General features: G+C 42.0%; 3 protein-coding genes across 3 annotated transcripts; 2 read left to right on the forward strand and 1 right to left on the reverse strand.

The window, feature by feature from the left end:
- Nucleotides 1–198: 198 nt before the first annotated feature.
- Nucleotides 199–2,686, forward strand: Bfra_011733 (putative duf895 domain membrane protein; the record flags this gene model as incomplete). Its single annotated transcript, XM_037342059.1, has 15 exons — nt 199–400; nt 503–596; nt 671–745; nt 807–884; nt 940–1,005; nt 1,060–1,097; nt 1,162–1,235; nt 1,285–1,380; nt 1,433–1,487; nt 1,545–1,598; nt 1,663–1,750; nt 1,836–1,975; nt 2,061–2,135; nt 2,216–2,335; nt 2,499–2,686. 15 exons carry the CDS (start codon nt 199–201, stop codon nt 2,684–2,686), a joined length of 1,443 nt encoding a protein of 480 aa, XP_037188139.1.
- Nucleotides 2,687–5,027: 2,341 nt separating this feature from the next.
- Nucleotides 5,028–6,747, reverse strand: Bfra_011734 (putative 1-aminocyclopropane-1-carboxylate synthase protein; the record flags this gene model as incomplete). The annotated part of the gene is made up of 7 exons (XM_037342060.1): nt 5,028–5,094; nt 5,186–5,386; nt 5,454–5,701; nt 5,765–6,122; nt 6,180–6,417; nt 6,482–6,534; nt 6,605–6,747. The coding sequence occupies 7 exons, from the start codon at nt 6,745–6,747 to the stop codon at nt 5,028–5,030; spliced, it is 1,308 nt and encodes a 435-aa protein (XP_037188140.1).
- A 2,930-nt stretch (nt 6,748–9,677) lies between these two features.
- Bfra_011735 (putative abc transporter protein) lies at nt 9,678–14,053 on the forward strand (the record flags this gene model as incomplete). The annotated part of the gene is made up of 2 exons (XM_037342061.1): nt 9,678–10,793; nt 10,850–14,053. The coding sequence occupies 2 exons, from the start codon at nt 9,678–9,680 to the stop codon at nt 14,051–14,053; spliced, it is 4,320 nt and encodes a 1,439-aa protein (XP_037188141.1).
- Between the last annotated feature and the right edge of the window lie 1,235 nt (nt 14,054–15,288).

Genomic DNA, 15,288 nt, shown 5'->3' on the forward strand with positions numbered 1-15,288 from the left:
CCAACAATATGAACATGGCTATTGAAAAATCTGTATATGTGATGAGGTAACATTCAATATTGGTTCAGTGGCTACCTACTGGCCTAGATGTTGGTGTAGAGATATATATCTTTCCTTTCATCTACAATGTTCCCATCCGATATCTCTCTCTCTCAGTCATAACTACCAATTCCTTCTTGTCTGTAGGTTGTAGCAGTCATGACTTCCTTAGATCAACCCCCGTCGGAACAGCAACCAGAGAAAAAGCTATGGTATCGCTCATCCCTCTTCAATGCCTTTGTAATAGGCGCAGTAGGGTTTCTGGCCCCGGGAATGTGGAATGCGATGTCTTCTCTAGGTGCTGGAGGTGCGGAATCGCCGTTCTTGGTTAATGCTGCTAACGCATTGGTTTTTGGTTTAAGTGTGTTCCTCCCCCATGTTCCTTCAAGTCTGAATTGATCTTGGTGTATATTTTGGGGGAGGAGATTGGACCTTGGAAACTTTGCTAATATTGGATGTGAAGTGGGAATATTTTGTGTACTAGGGGGGCCAATTGCGAATCGGATAGGATTGAAGTATACATTGACGCTTGGAGCAGTGGGGTATCCGGTTTATTCGTATGTATTCTCCTTCGCTTGCGAGTTTGACGAGAAGAAGAAGAAGAAGAACAAGAAGTGCTAATGAAGCATAGGGCTGGTTTATATGCAAACAATCGATATGGAACTGTCTGGCTGGTTCTTGTTGGAGCTGTCACTTGTGGAATTTCGTAAGTTCAGAAAATATTAGCTTGGTGTGGCATAGATGAACTGACATGATATGATGTTCAGTGCGGGGTTATTCTGGGCTTCAGAGGGAGCAGTTGCGTTGGGATATCCAGAGCCGGCGAAAAGAGGGAAATATATGAAGTGCGTTAAATCTGTCGTCTTGGTATATATGAGGGTGATGAGCTAATGGAAATAGTATCTGGTTGTGGTTTCGTACAGGAGGACCGCTTGTTGGTGGTGCTATTGTTTTGGGTCTTAATCAGTGCGTTATGTCCAATTATCTTATACTTTGTGGATCTTATTGACGAGACATTAGTGCGAGCAACCAAAAGAAAAAGGGAAAGGTTGGGTATGGTGAGTGATCACTGATCTCCTCTTCAACATTCGATTGCTGGAAAAGTACTCATGTGCCATATAGCTGTATACATCATATTCATTACCCTTCAATGCCTAGCTGCGTTCATAGCTCTTGCACTCTCTCCTCCAGACAAGGTCGGTTAATTCTAGACATCGTTCAAAAACAACTTGCTGACTTTATCAGGCCCAAAGAGCAGATGGGTCAAAGATCAAGATTGTGCATGAGAAATCTTTCAAGGCGGAAATCAGAGCGCTCATTAAAACCTGTGCAAGACGCGATGTATGTTTACCCGATAGACTCTCTGCTATGGTCTATACTGACTTCACTGAAGATTCTACTACTATTGCTTGTCTTTTGGGCTGCATACTTCAATCAATACTCTGGAAGTAAGTCCTTGGGCCCCCTATTTTCAACTTCAAGAATCTAAAATTGACATTCTTTAGATTATGAGGTTTATTACTTTGGAGTTCGTGCTAGAGCTTTAATAGGTTTCGTTGGTATGCTTGCCTAATTCTCAAATCCTAGCTCCTCTGTTCCTTTCACAATTCTAACACCGAACAGGAAATTTTGCCAATTTGTTTGCATCCCAAATTATGAGTACGCTACTTGATTACAAAAAAATCTCAGTCAAGCAACGTCTTAATATTGGGTACGTCTACCGTCCAATCTTTTCGCTTTCCACCAGTCAAACTTTTCAAGATCATCAAATTCCGTCTACTAACAAAAATAAAAAGTTTCTACTATGTGATTTTCTGGCATATCGTAGCTTGGATATACGCCTGGGTTGTCAATGAGAAATTCGGTGCCGAACAACCTGATCTCGATTGGACCGATGGAGAATTCACAAAAGGGTTTTTCGTCATCTTGTTATGGTGTATGTAAACCTCTCTTCAAACCCTTCCACGGCAATACTATATGATCAGAAAGAATTACCTGCTAACGATACACGCTATCCACAGCTTTCTCACAACAGTCGCTACAAAATTGGCTCTACTATTTCGTATCCACCAAAACAGATAATATTTCAGAATTATGTACGTTAAGCTTTCATTCAGAGCTGCCTTTTCAGGAATTTGAGTCTGGTCGTCCCAATATGATACTAACAATCACAAAGCACGCTTTACAGGAATCCTCCGCGGCCAAGAAAGTTTCGCCCAAGCTGTCTCTTTCGGTATCAACACAAGAGATTGGTATAGAGGTCGTGTTCCAATGGTTGTGAATACTATTTTACTTGGTGCGTTTTCTAATTTTCTCCCTACTTCATCAGATTTATCCTCCGCAGATCTGCCTTTAGTTTTGCTCTCTTACCATTTCCACTCTCATTACCCATTCCCTCCGCTATCCTCTTTATAACTTACTCCCTACCCCAATAACTTCCTCCACTAACCGAATATCAGTAATTTGCCTACCAACAACCTATCTCGCCCTACGCGAACATGTTCCAGTTGAAACACCCAAAGATTACGGATCCGAGCCAGCTAAACCATCTGAGTCTGGTCTAGAACCGGGATATGAAACTCCTCACTCGGATGACAAGCAGGTTTTGAAATTGGCTGTTGGACAGACAGTTGAGGCGGGGATGTGAAGTATGCTATGACTTTACGATTTGTGGTTTGTAGGGGGTTGAAGATTTATGATAAAATAGGGGAAGGATATGAAGAGGGATACTGAGATGGGAATTAGACCCAAAGCGGAATCTTGGGTGGGAGAATATAGATCTAGAACCGATAGAGATGTGAATAGTATATGCAGCAATCTCTCATTTATATCAACTTGGGGCCACCAATGCGATAGATTGACCTAATTAGAAGTAATTTTATCAACTTACCTGCTTGTAATTTGTTCTTTCGCCCTCTCAAAAATGTTGCCTCATTTTTTCAATATAATATTTCCCGGTATTTAGAAAAAGAGTAAGAATTCTGGGTTGGTTAAATAGGATGAGATTGTATGAACTGTTTCAAATTTTCATATCGGTAATTTTCTATCTTTCTGGAATGACATACACAGCTAGGTCTATAAGTTGTTACACAATAGGAATTTAGAAATTATACATAAGCAGAAGAAGAACGAGGACTGGTTTAGTGATGTTGAAAGTATCGTAAAGAGAAATATTAAGTAGGATCTTAACGGGCAATGGTGCTGGATGAGACGAAATTAATGATGAGATAGTCGAAAGTATCCATATCGCGAAGAACAAAAATTCGGAAAACGATGCTTGGGATGGTGATATACATTGAGCCTGGTCTAGAGAGTATCAGAGGAGATGTGTTGATTACAGTAGTTGTGCCTTTTTATCGATGTCGGCGGTGCATGTGAATTTAAATTCTCTTTAGCGTTTATTTACATGTACATACGATTTCCTTCCAAGTCCAAATTGTTTAGGGAAAGCTCTATCTTGACTTCGAAGCTTTATAACGATGGATCACATGAGAGGCACCCAGTCCCGTTCAAAAAGCGTGTGCGAGGCTACTGCTCATGATTGTTGGAAGCCGAAGGGAACTTTATGGGATGTAAGATCATGTGGTTACCTAGGCAATGTTGATAGCGTAAAATGCCAAAACGTGTGAGGCATATACTTTTTAGACTTTGTGGTAATGCAACAGCAATTACTCTGGTCCAGAACTCTTGATATCTTACCATAAGGTTCGAGATTTAGTTCCAAATGGATGTCCAAATGTCACCAGATAACTACCCCACTTTAGCCTTTCAAAACTGAAAGGATCCCTACATACACTGCCTAGCTTAGGATAGTGTTATATATTCTGTAAACCTAGGCGTCTCTACAACAAAAAACAACATCTTTGATGGTCTAACGGTCATGATTTCCGCTTGTCATCATCTGGCAATGCGCGGGAGACCGGGGTTCGACTCCCCGTCAGAGAGTTTCTGATCTCATGCGAGTAATCTTTTTGCCTTTTTCTTGCCCTCAACTTGAGGTAGATCTCTGATTTTTTTTCCCTAGGACCTTATTTTTTCGATTTTCGTTTTATCGGAGAGAGTGAGAAGTTGGGTGAGATCAGTGAATATCAAGAATGTGTTTGTTTGATAGGTCAAAACAAACACATGCATGTGGAGAATCCAAAACAACCACTAACTTCTTCAAATGCTGTGTTTGCGTGGTGCAAAATATAAGCGGGGCGTGGCGGCAGGTGTAGCGAATCGTCAGGGGCTCGGGCTCGTGCGTCTACCCCACCTAGTCAATATGCATGTTCCGTAAACAAATCAAATACCGAGTTGTATCCACCATTTTTCAAGATGATCTGTTTCTGCTTATTGGCTGAAGAGCATTGTGATCAAAAGAAATATTTCTTTTTATCATGTTCAGTTGGCATTGATGTTTGTGCCTGTACCTGACTTAGCCCTAGGCAGAATCTATAGTGTCCAGGGAAAAAAGTGCAAAAGAATCGTAGATGCTCTACTGGTAGTTGCCCGTTCTAGGAATCGAACCTAGGATCTCATCATTACTAGTGATGCGCTTTACCGCTAAGCCAAACGGGCGTTGTTTGTTGAAGCACGTTGGCGTTGTTGTCTACTTGTTCATACCAGTAATTAGAAATGAGGTCTAGGATTTGAGTGGGGTTGGTGGGGGTAGATATCGCCGGTATCACAGGATATGAGTGAAGCAGGTCAGACAAAGCAGCTATGTGTAGATATCACCATATTCCCGAGGTGTTTTTGGTAGTCTCTCGTCCCTTTATCTAATTTTGAAATATCATCTTATCTATCTTGCATATTTCTCAGATCTCTAACGATCACGGAAGTTTCTATTATCAAGAGTGGAAAGTAAGCATATTCTAATTTTCTAATGTACAATGAATGCGAGATGGGTTTCCCCTTGAAATAAGATGAGAGGATTTAGACAATTCTGGTTATTTCTGTTATTGTTTCCATCTACACATTGATTTACCCTTTTCAAAGACTATACTTTAATTTTGTATTCCTGATAAAGATTTCGTCTTACCCTCTTCCGCGATACTCAAAACTTTCCATAATCTGAATCACGAGTAATGAATTAGCATAGAACCCCAATAATTTTATCCAATTTTCATCACGACTACCTGCCAAGGAAAGAAAATTAACTCACCTATCCATACCAAACCTCAAATCTTTCTCGTCCATAGCAAAAGTAACACGATACCAACCCGGCTCCTCAGATGCAAAAGCTTCACCTGTAGCGAGCCAAATCCCATGTTTCAACATCTTCCAAGAGAGTATACGTTCTGCTTCAATGGTCGGGGATGTAAGATATGAGCGGAGATCTATCCAAATAAAAGGACCGCAAGATCTGTATTTCACAATTTTAATTATTTTCTCTCGCCCATATGAGAACTGAAAAGAAAATGTGTGCTTACGCAGGAATGTAAGAAATACGGAATTCTTTCAATCGTCTGGTACAGAGCTCATACGCATTTCTCATTTTTTGGGCAAGAGTTGAGAAATAATAATCTAGGAACTTTTGATCATTCAACATTAATGTCCATACGTGATCAGATAATGAAGATGCCCAAGCGAATTTTGATACTGCTCCCAGAGTACGATGGAGGGTGGGATTATGTTGTGAGATAATACATCCAATGCGTAGACCATTCGAGCAGAAATCCTATGACAATATATATCAGTATTGAAATATTCATAAATGCCTAGATTCAAAGTCAATACATACCTTACTCATACCATATATCACACAAACCAAGGCTGGATCACAGAACTTCCCAATATCTAATGAAAGTATCGAGGTAAAAGACACTGGATTCGGGATATCCTGAGTTGGAAAAACAGCCATCGCATATACTTCGTCACTTATAAGGTGAATATTGTATTTTGAGCAGAGAGCAAGATATGCTTCCAAGACTTCTGGAGCATAACATCTTCCAAGAGGATTGTGAGGATTACAGAGCATGAGCCCCCGAATCTTTACACCCTTCTCTCTCGAGACAATGAGTGCTTCTTCATGTTTCTTGACTCCAGCCATAGTAGTCACATCTTCGAGTGCACCGATCGGTACGGGTACCACCTTGACTCTTTACTTTCGAGTGAGCATAAAAACTTCAGTAGATAGGATCATAGGCAAAACACACCTAGCACGGTCTTCGAAATCTCCAACAAATCCAACATAGAAAGGTTGAGCAACTAAAATCCCTTCATTTTCTTCGGCGACACAATAACTTAATGCATCAAGGATAGAAGAACCTCCTCCCATGACTGTTACATGATCCCTCGATACAGATTCCTTTGGTGAGAAATTTGAATTCCAGAATGCGGCGAGAGCAGCACGCAATTCGAAGGAACCGGTTGGCCCATCTCCATATGTGAGCACTGCATTTTGTCAGCAGTTACTTATTTTTGAGATGATGTAGCAAGAGGATATGCAACAAGGTACTTTTTGGGGTTGCCCGAAAATTCGAGTTTATATAGTTTGCAATTTCATCATGCCTAAATTTTCACAACTGTCAATCACACAGCTAGGATAGAGGACCGATTTCCAATGTAGAATCAAACATACATAAGTCTATTCTCTGCAATACCCATAGGAAAGATACCATCTGGATTACTTTCAGACCAAGGATTTCCAAATACCGTACCCATGAAATTTCGGATTTCTTCCGACGAGATGTTCTGAAGACATCGGGAAGAGAGATTTTCCATCTTGAAGAATAGGAACAGAGAACTAGAACCTCTTCAAGAAGAGTGTAGAAGAAATGTTTACATATAAAATACTGTATATTCAGATCGAAATTGTGTACGTTGACTCCAGGATTAATTTTGTGGAGTGAAAGAATATGCTGGCTGTTCGCAGGAGAAAAAACAGACCGGAATTGCCCACTGGCGAAACCCGTCGTTCAACAATCCAATTGTTCCATTTCAATTCAAAGAATCAAAAATTTGAGGAGTAGTATCATAACTGAAGCCCATACAATGTCTTGTTTATTAGTACTATGAACTTTCATATTTTAATTAGGGAATTTATTGGGGTGATCAGTTTTGGCCTCTTTTTTTCTCCTACGTGTAGGCCGGATGCGCGGGATCCGGGATCCGTGCAAATTTTGATACTTATTTGTCTGCTCCCGACAAAAATAAGAAAATGTAATTGGATTTTTTTGTCTATTATTTGAAGTCTCAATTTGAATAGTCCAGCTCTTGAAGAAAGAGACTAATTGTTATTATAACCTCTGGCAAAAAACGTGTCATCTACGCGTGTAACCTAAGGAGCTGACAACCACGAATGAACCAAACAAACCAATTAAATGGGATATCGAAATCGAGTCTCAAAATATTAGTTATACTACAGTGGTATGGTTTTGCCATACGCTTCAGAATTCCAAGTAGAAATCTGGCAAGCGTCACTGGTGATCCAAAATTGATAGTCAATAACCATAACTCACTTGTACTTTTTGTTTCGATGTTCAAATCTGAGCTGGGTCTGATCCGAAATTTTGTTCAGTTATCAGATATAATTTGCCCAAGGGGAGTCCACTCAAAGTCTCATCAAACTGTTGTGTACTTGGGGTGGATGGATAACGAACCCCAAAAAGCCCCCCTCACAAATACCCAGACTTCAACATACCACTCACTACACATTCAATTCTCAACTAATTGTGACTATTTTTGTATCAAAGAAGAGCTCTTGATTAGCTTCAAAGGTATCATCTGGAAGAGTACTCGTACACCAGAAGTATACTCCCGTCACCAAAACTCCAAACTTCCTCAACATCCCCAAATCTCAACTGCAAAACAAAGGTCCTGAGGTCAGACATGCAAAAAGAATTGAGCCCCGCAGGGATCGAACCTGCAATCTTTTGATGGAGAAGACTGTTATTTCTAACAGAAGTCGAAGTCAAACGCGTTGCCATTGCGCCAGAAGCCCGATCTTGTTATTACAGCGGGATTTTTCTTAGTATATATACCATTGACAAGGCAAGAGAAAAGAGCACTCCGTATGGTGGAATTTTGAACGACCAAGTGGGGTGTTAAGTGATGCGCTGTTACGAATAGTGTGGTGGGATTTTCCATGTGGCGCTTAGCTCTAAGAAGCGCCTAGCTAAACTAGCGAGTTTACAAATTCTTCAGTACTCCCTATTGTGTGCGATGTGTGTTTATTTTAAGGCAATGGGTCGTATACGGATTAATGATTGCGCAATTTGTTGATTTCATTTGATCAATACGGTGTAGCATACCCGTCTCTAAGAAAAGCTTCTACGGAAATTCCAACGCATGATTGATAGTCCGTAATGATGCACTATCGCGAGTGCGAACAAGGATTTGCGAGCTAATGCTAAGTAGGCTTAGTAGTGACATAGCACGGAAATCACGGACTTTTTGAATTTTCCGTTGCCAAGATTCCTTTTGGTTCGTCTGTTGGACGCTGAAGAACAATCCTAGTCTCAGGGACTGCGCTGCACGTATGTCGCATGCACTAGATGGAAGGAGTTAATCGATATTTAGAGGCTGAGTAACCCAATTGTTAATCTCCTTATCAAGACGGAGATATGTGAATTCGAACACATTAGATCACTCACGGCGCGGAGGTAAGGCAGACAGGAAACGGCATATTAGTGAAGTTCGGACAAAAAATGATAAGGGGTTACGGTGAGAACAACATTTTTGATTCATGTTTCGCTAATCCAACTCCCACCTACCCTTGATGGTATTGAGGTTTGAATGGTCACTTTTATGTCAAAAACAGATAGCTGTTGAAAATAAAGATAAGACAATCAACAGTTTTGATGGTTTTGACAGACTGCGATCTACTCAGCAATTAGTCTTGACCTCATAGATCTCACTTTGTATCTTGGCTCTAGATTTCTAGATAACAGTCTATATTCGATTTACTTCATTTTGATTTGACAGATCACGGTAGGGCTGTTTAATGCTTTGAAATGATGGAGCAATGCAGCAATCAACACTCAAACGAGATCTCGCTCGGACTTCTGCGGACAATTGTGTCAAGAACTGAGAACTTAGTCTAGAGTACAACAGCGAGAACAGCTTCTTTCTATTTGAGGGGAAGGCAAGAAGGGAAGAGTTATCCCTTTGTTAAAACTTAAAAGCGTCGGCAATCGGTCTTAACAAGTCTTTATTTGCAATCATTTTCATGTGATTTATCATCCACTTAATCTTTGGGAAAGTTTCCGTTTCAAAGTAAGTTGAATGTTATTTTCATATATGTCAACCTGGGGTTAGCGCGTGCCGCACGCACTGTCGGTATTCTGGTTGTCCGAGAGGATTGTGGAAAAGGAAATTTTGATGGGTGGCCGATTACATTTTGGCGTAGACAATTCGTGTACTTCGAAAACAGTTCGTAGTTTCGGTATTTTAATTTTTTGTTGGTTGCTTTTTGTGGGTTTGATTCCTGAATATTCACATCTAGGGGTTTCCGGTCTAACATTTGAAATGCTACTTAATTATTCATTGCTCCTTTGTTTGAAGATACCTAATAAGCCTCCTACGTATTAATTCTTGGTAACTTCTATTTGAGGACCTTTTATTTGGATTTTATTTTTTTTATACATTTTTGTTGTTTTAATTCATTGCTTTCTTCCAATTGGTAGTTCCACATCAATATTTCAATTGCCATCATGGCAGCCACTGAGCCTGAAGGTTTCTCCTCGATTGTTCGACCACACGAAGGACATGGAAGTGCACTTACAAGGGCACTTTCATCATCATCCGCCTTCTCGGATCGAAAACGACAGAGAGCTTACGATAGTTCCGATGAAGATGATAAGGGCGAGAAGAGTATGGCTGAAGATTGGGGTCTGATGCCTGAACTTCAAGCTATGCGACAGCAGGGAGAAAAAGATCAGGCCAAAGGAAGAGATCTTGGTGTTACTTGGAAGAATTTAACAGTCAAGGGTATTGGAGCTGATGCAGCTATCAATGAGAACGTTGGATCGCAATTCAACATTCCCCAAAAAATCAAGGACGGACGAGCAAAACCACCTTTGAGAACTCTCGTCGACAATGCTCATGGGTGCGTTAAACCTGGAGAAATGTTATTGGTTCTTGGAAGACCTGGAGCTGGATGCACGACTCTACTGAAGATGCTTTCAAACAATCGAGGCGGATATGCGGAGGTCACGGGTGATGTACATTTCGGATCATTGACCCATACTGAAGCACAACAATACCGAGGACAAATTGTCATGAATACCGAAGAAGAACTTTTCTTCCCTACCCTTACAGTCGGACAAACCATTGATTTCGCAACGAGAATGAAGGTTCCATTTCATTTACCTTCAAACGTCAGTTCTGCCGAGGAATATCAACAAGCAAATCGCGATTTCCTACTCAAGAGTATGGGTATCTCGCATACTCACGATACCAAAGTGGGAAATGAGTATGTGAGAGGTGTTTCTGGTGGTGAGCGCAAACGTGTTTCGATTATCGAGATGCTTGCTTCCAGAGGAAGTGTGATGTGTTGGGATAATTCGACAAGAGGTTTGGATGCTAGTACCGCTTTAGAATACACGAAAGCTATCAGAGCATTGACGGATATCTTTGGCTTGGCCAGTATCGTTACGCTTTATCAAGCTGGTAATGGTATCTATAATCTTTTTGATAAAGTTCTGGTTTTGGACGAGGGCAAGCAGATCTATTATGGACCGATGAAACAGGCAAGACCTTTTATGGAGGAGTTGGGTTTCATCTGTGATGATTCTGCTAATGTTGCTGATTTCTTGACCGGTGTTACGGTATGCTCTTTCTCTCATCACTACATTTAATTTTATACTAATCCATCTTACTCCAGGTACCAACTGAGCGAAAAATCAGAGACGAATTCCATAATCGATTCCCCCGAACCGCCGGTGAGATTCTGGCTGCATACAACAACCACTCCATCAAGAAAGAAATGGAAAAAGAGTACGACTATCCCACAACCGAAATTGCCAAACAACGGACCGAGGATTTCCGCACATCTGTACAATACGAAAAGAGTCCTAAACTTGGCAAGGATTCTCCTCTCACCACTAGTTTTGTGGTCCAAGTCAAAGCTTGCATCATTCGTCAATATCAAATCATCTGGGGAGACAAAGCAACCTTCATCATCAAACAACTCTCTACTCTCGCTCAAGCTCTCATCGCCGGTTCTCTCTTTTACAATGCCCCTGCCAACTCCAGCGGTCTCTTTGTCAAATCCGGTGCTCTTTTCCTCTCTCTTCTCTTTAATGCTCTCCTCGCCATGTCCGAAGTTACCGATTCATTCTCTGGCCGTCCTGTCCTCGCTAAGCATAAAGCATTTGCACTCTATCATCCAGCCGCCTTCTGTATCGCTCAAATCGCCGCCGACATTCCTGTTTTGATCGTACAAATCTCACATTTCTCACTCGTCATGTATTTTATGGTTGGATTGCGTCAAGATGCCGGTGCATTCTTCACTTATTGGATTCTTATTTTCTCAGCGACCATGTGCATGACTGCACTTTTCCGCGCCATCGGTGCTGGGTTTTCCACATTCGACGCCGCAAGTAAAGTTTCTGGATTCTTGATCAGTGCTCTGATTATGTATACGGGGTATATGATTAAGAAACCAGACATGCATCCGTGGTTCGTGTGGATTTATTGGATCGATCCTCTTGCCTATGGCTTCTCGGCTATTCTGGCGAACGAATTCAAGGGTCAGATTGTTCCTTGTGTTGCGAACAATTTAGTGCCTAATGGACCGGGATACGCAGACTTGACATTCCAAGCTTGTGCTGGTGTGGGAGGAGCGCTACCTGGAGCTACCAGTGTTACCGGAGAACAATATCTCAATTCACTTTCTTACTCTACGAGCAACATCTGGAGAAACTTTGGTATTATTTGGGCTTTCTGGGTTTTATTTGTTGCTCTAACCATCTACCACACAAGCAACTGGAGTGCGAACGGGGGTAAATCAGGAGTCTTGTTGATTCCCAGAGAGAAAGCCCACAAAAACACTGCAGTTCTCAAGGCTGCCAATGCAGGCGACGAGGAATCTCAAGGTACCCAAGAAAAACGTCAACAGAATTCTCGTCCCACGTCTCAAGATACCAAAGTGGAAGACGAAACCAGTGACCAATTAATGCGCAACACCTCTGTATTCACCTGGAAGAACCTTACCTATACCGTTAAAACTCCATCCGGCGATCGTGTTCTCCTGGACAATGTACAGGGGTGGGTTAAACCGGGTATGTTGGGTGCACTAATGGGATCATCTGGAGCCGGAAAAACGACACTTCTTGACGTACTTGCGCAACGCAAGACAGATGGTACTATTAAGGGTTCTATCCTCGTTGATGGCCGACCTCTCACTGTTTCATTTCAACGTTCGGCAGGCTATTGCGAGCAATTGGATGTACACGAACCACTTGCCACCGTACGCGAAGCCTTAGAATTCTCTGCACTTCTCAGACAATCAAGAAACGTCCCCGACGCCGAGAAATTGAAATATGTCGATACGATTATTGATCTTTTGGAAATGCACGATATGGAGAACACGTTGATTGGCAACACCGGAGCAGGATTGAGTGTCGAGCAAAGAAAACGTTTGACGATTGGTGTGGAACTAGTTTCTAAACCCTCTATTCTCATTTTCTTGGACGAGCCAACTTCCGGTCTGGATGGTCAAGCTGCTTTCAATACAGTGCGTTTCTTGAGAAAGTTGGCGGACGCTGGTCAAGCTATCTTGGTTACTATCCATCAACCTTCCGCTCAACTCTTCGCTCAATTCGATTCTCTCTTGCTCCTCGCTAAGGGAGGTAAAACCGTCTATTTCGGCGATATCGGCGAGGATTCCAAAACTATCAAGGAATACTTCGCTCGTTATGATGCCCCTTGTCCCGAATCTTCTAATCCCGCTGAACACATGATTGACGTTGTTTCCGGCGCCTTGAGTAAAGGAAAAGATTGGAATGAAGTCTGGCTCAACTCCCCCGAATATGAATATACGGTTAAAGAACTCGATCGAATCATTGACACTGCTGCCGCTGCACCCCCCGGAACAACCGACGATGGCTTCGAATTCGCGACTCCTATGTGGCAACAACTCAAACTTGTCACCCATCGTATGAACGTATCCATTTACCGCAACACAGATTACATCAACAACAAATTCGCGTTACATATTGGATCTGCTCTCTTCAACGGATTCAGTTTCTGGATGATCAAAGATTCGGTTGGCGGTCTACAATTACGTCTCTTCACGGTTTTCAACTTCATTTTCGTCGCACCGGGTGTCATGGCTCAACTGCAACCACTTTTCCTCCAACGAAGAGATATCTACGAAGTGCGAGAGAAGAAATCAAAAATGTATTCCTGGTGGGCCTTTGCTACCGGAAACGTCGTGTCTGAACTTCCCTACCTTGTTATCTGCGCTATCCTCTACTTCGTCTGCTGGTACTACACCGTTGGATTCCCATCCGATTCCCACAGAGCAGGTTCCGTTCTCTTCGTCATGATTTGTTATGAATTCATCTACACCGGTATTGGTCAATTCGTCGCCGCCTACGCACCAAACGTCGTATTTGCCTCGCTGGTCAACCCTCTCGTCATCGGAACCTTGGTCTCTTTCTGTGGTGTCCTCGTGCCCTATGCACAAATCACCGCATTCTGGAGATACTGGATGTACTACCTCAATCCCTTCAACTATCTCATGGGCTCTCTCCTCGTCTTCACCACCTGGGATCACCCCGTCAAATGTCGCGAATCCGAGTTCGCCATCTTCAACCCTGCCAATGGTACCTGTGGCGAGTATCTAGCTTCGTACATGCAGGGCATGGGGGCAGCAGCGAATCTGATAAACCCAGATGCGACAGAGGGATGCAAAGTTTGTGAGTACACAACCGGAACCGATTATTTGCAAACCTTGAATTTGAAAACCTATACCTATGGATGGAGGGATGCGGGAATTTGCGCGCTGTTTGTTTTCAGTGGATATGCGCTGGTGTTCTTGTTGATGAAGTTGAGAACCAAGAAGACCAAAGGGGCTGAATAAGGGGGTAGTCTGTTTTACCATGTCAAGCTTTTCTCTCTAGACATTCCTCGTTATCAAAATAGAAGGATGGGAGGGTATTTTATTTATATACAGGAAAGGAGTAAGGTTGTTTATATCATTCTTGTTTTTATAGATTGATAGGATTTTTGTGTTGGCGTAGATTTATGTTATATGACAGTAGATAATTAGATTTATATCACTTGGGTACTTGAAGTACCTACTTTTACATTTACATTCTCGAGAGAGGCTGAATATACTTATATCTCCTCCACTTCTGTCCGTCTTTCGCATCATTCAACCATACATAGCAGTAGCAATATCGACATCAACATCCACCACCACCTCCACCAGCACAAACACCTCGAATACATAAATAAATCCCCAAGCCATCTATCTCGCCATACCCACCTACCCACTAATTCACTACCTGTCTGCCCCCTTTACTTATTTACTCAACTTACATCCCTAAAGAAATGAAAATTAAGAGAAAGAACAAAACCATCTATCTACAAAATGTACTCACTTCCTACCTCCAGAACTCAAATTCTAAATCCTGATATGAATCTCAATCCCTAATACCCAATACCCAATACATCCACCCATCCCTCTCAACACACCAATCCAAAATAGAACAATCAAGAATACACACTCAAGATTCTACACACCATGAGATCCTTTTCTCAGCACCCGGTAATAGTCGCAATCAAACAAACCCCTCATGACGCCTCTTTATTCTCCTTCATCCTCCTCCTTTTCAAGAATCGAAACTCTCTGATTATCTCAATCTACATTATACATTCAATCTACACACCCTCATATTCTTATACCCTTGTATCCTCTACCCCATCACATACTCTCATACTTTTGTATCCCGCCCCATAACTCATATAACTCATTATACAACTATGTATTCATGTAATCCATACAACATAAAAACCAAAACCCCGAACAAGAACCTCCTTTACTTTCCACTATCTCACATTATCTCATACTACCTCCCACTACCTTACTCGCACTATCCTATCCCCAAACCATCCCATTAAAGATTCCAACCCTTAGGAGAATGATTTTATTTCCAGACATTTTATTCATCCCTATTTCATCGCCAAGTAAGCTCTAAAACAACCTCCCCTCCTTAATCCCCATCCCCATCTCCTTTTCCATCTCTCTCCCGATATCCCTCTCCCTATCTCCCCTCTCCCCTCTCCCCTCTCCCCTCTCCCCTCTCCCCCTTC

This window comes from Botrytis fragariae (genome assembly GCF_013461495.1).
Source record: "Botrytis fragariae strain BVB16 chromosome Unknown tig00000251, whole genome shotgun sequence".
NCBI lineage: Eukaryota > Fungi > Ascomycota > Leotiomycetes > Helotiales > Sclerotiniaceae > Botrytis > Botrytis fragariae.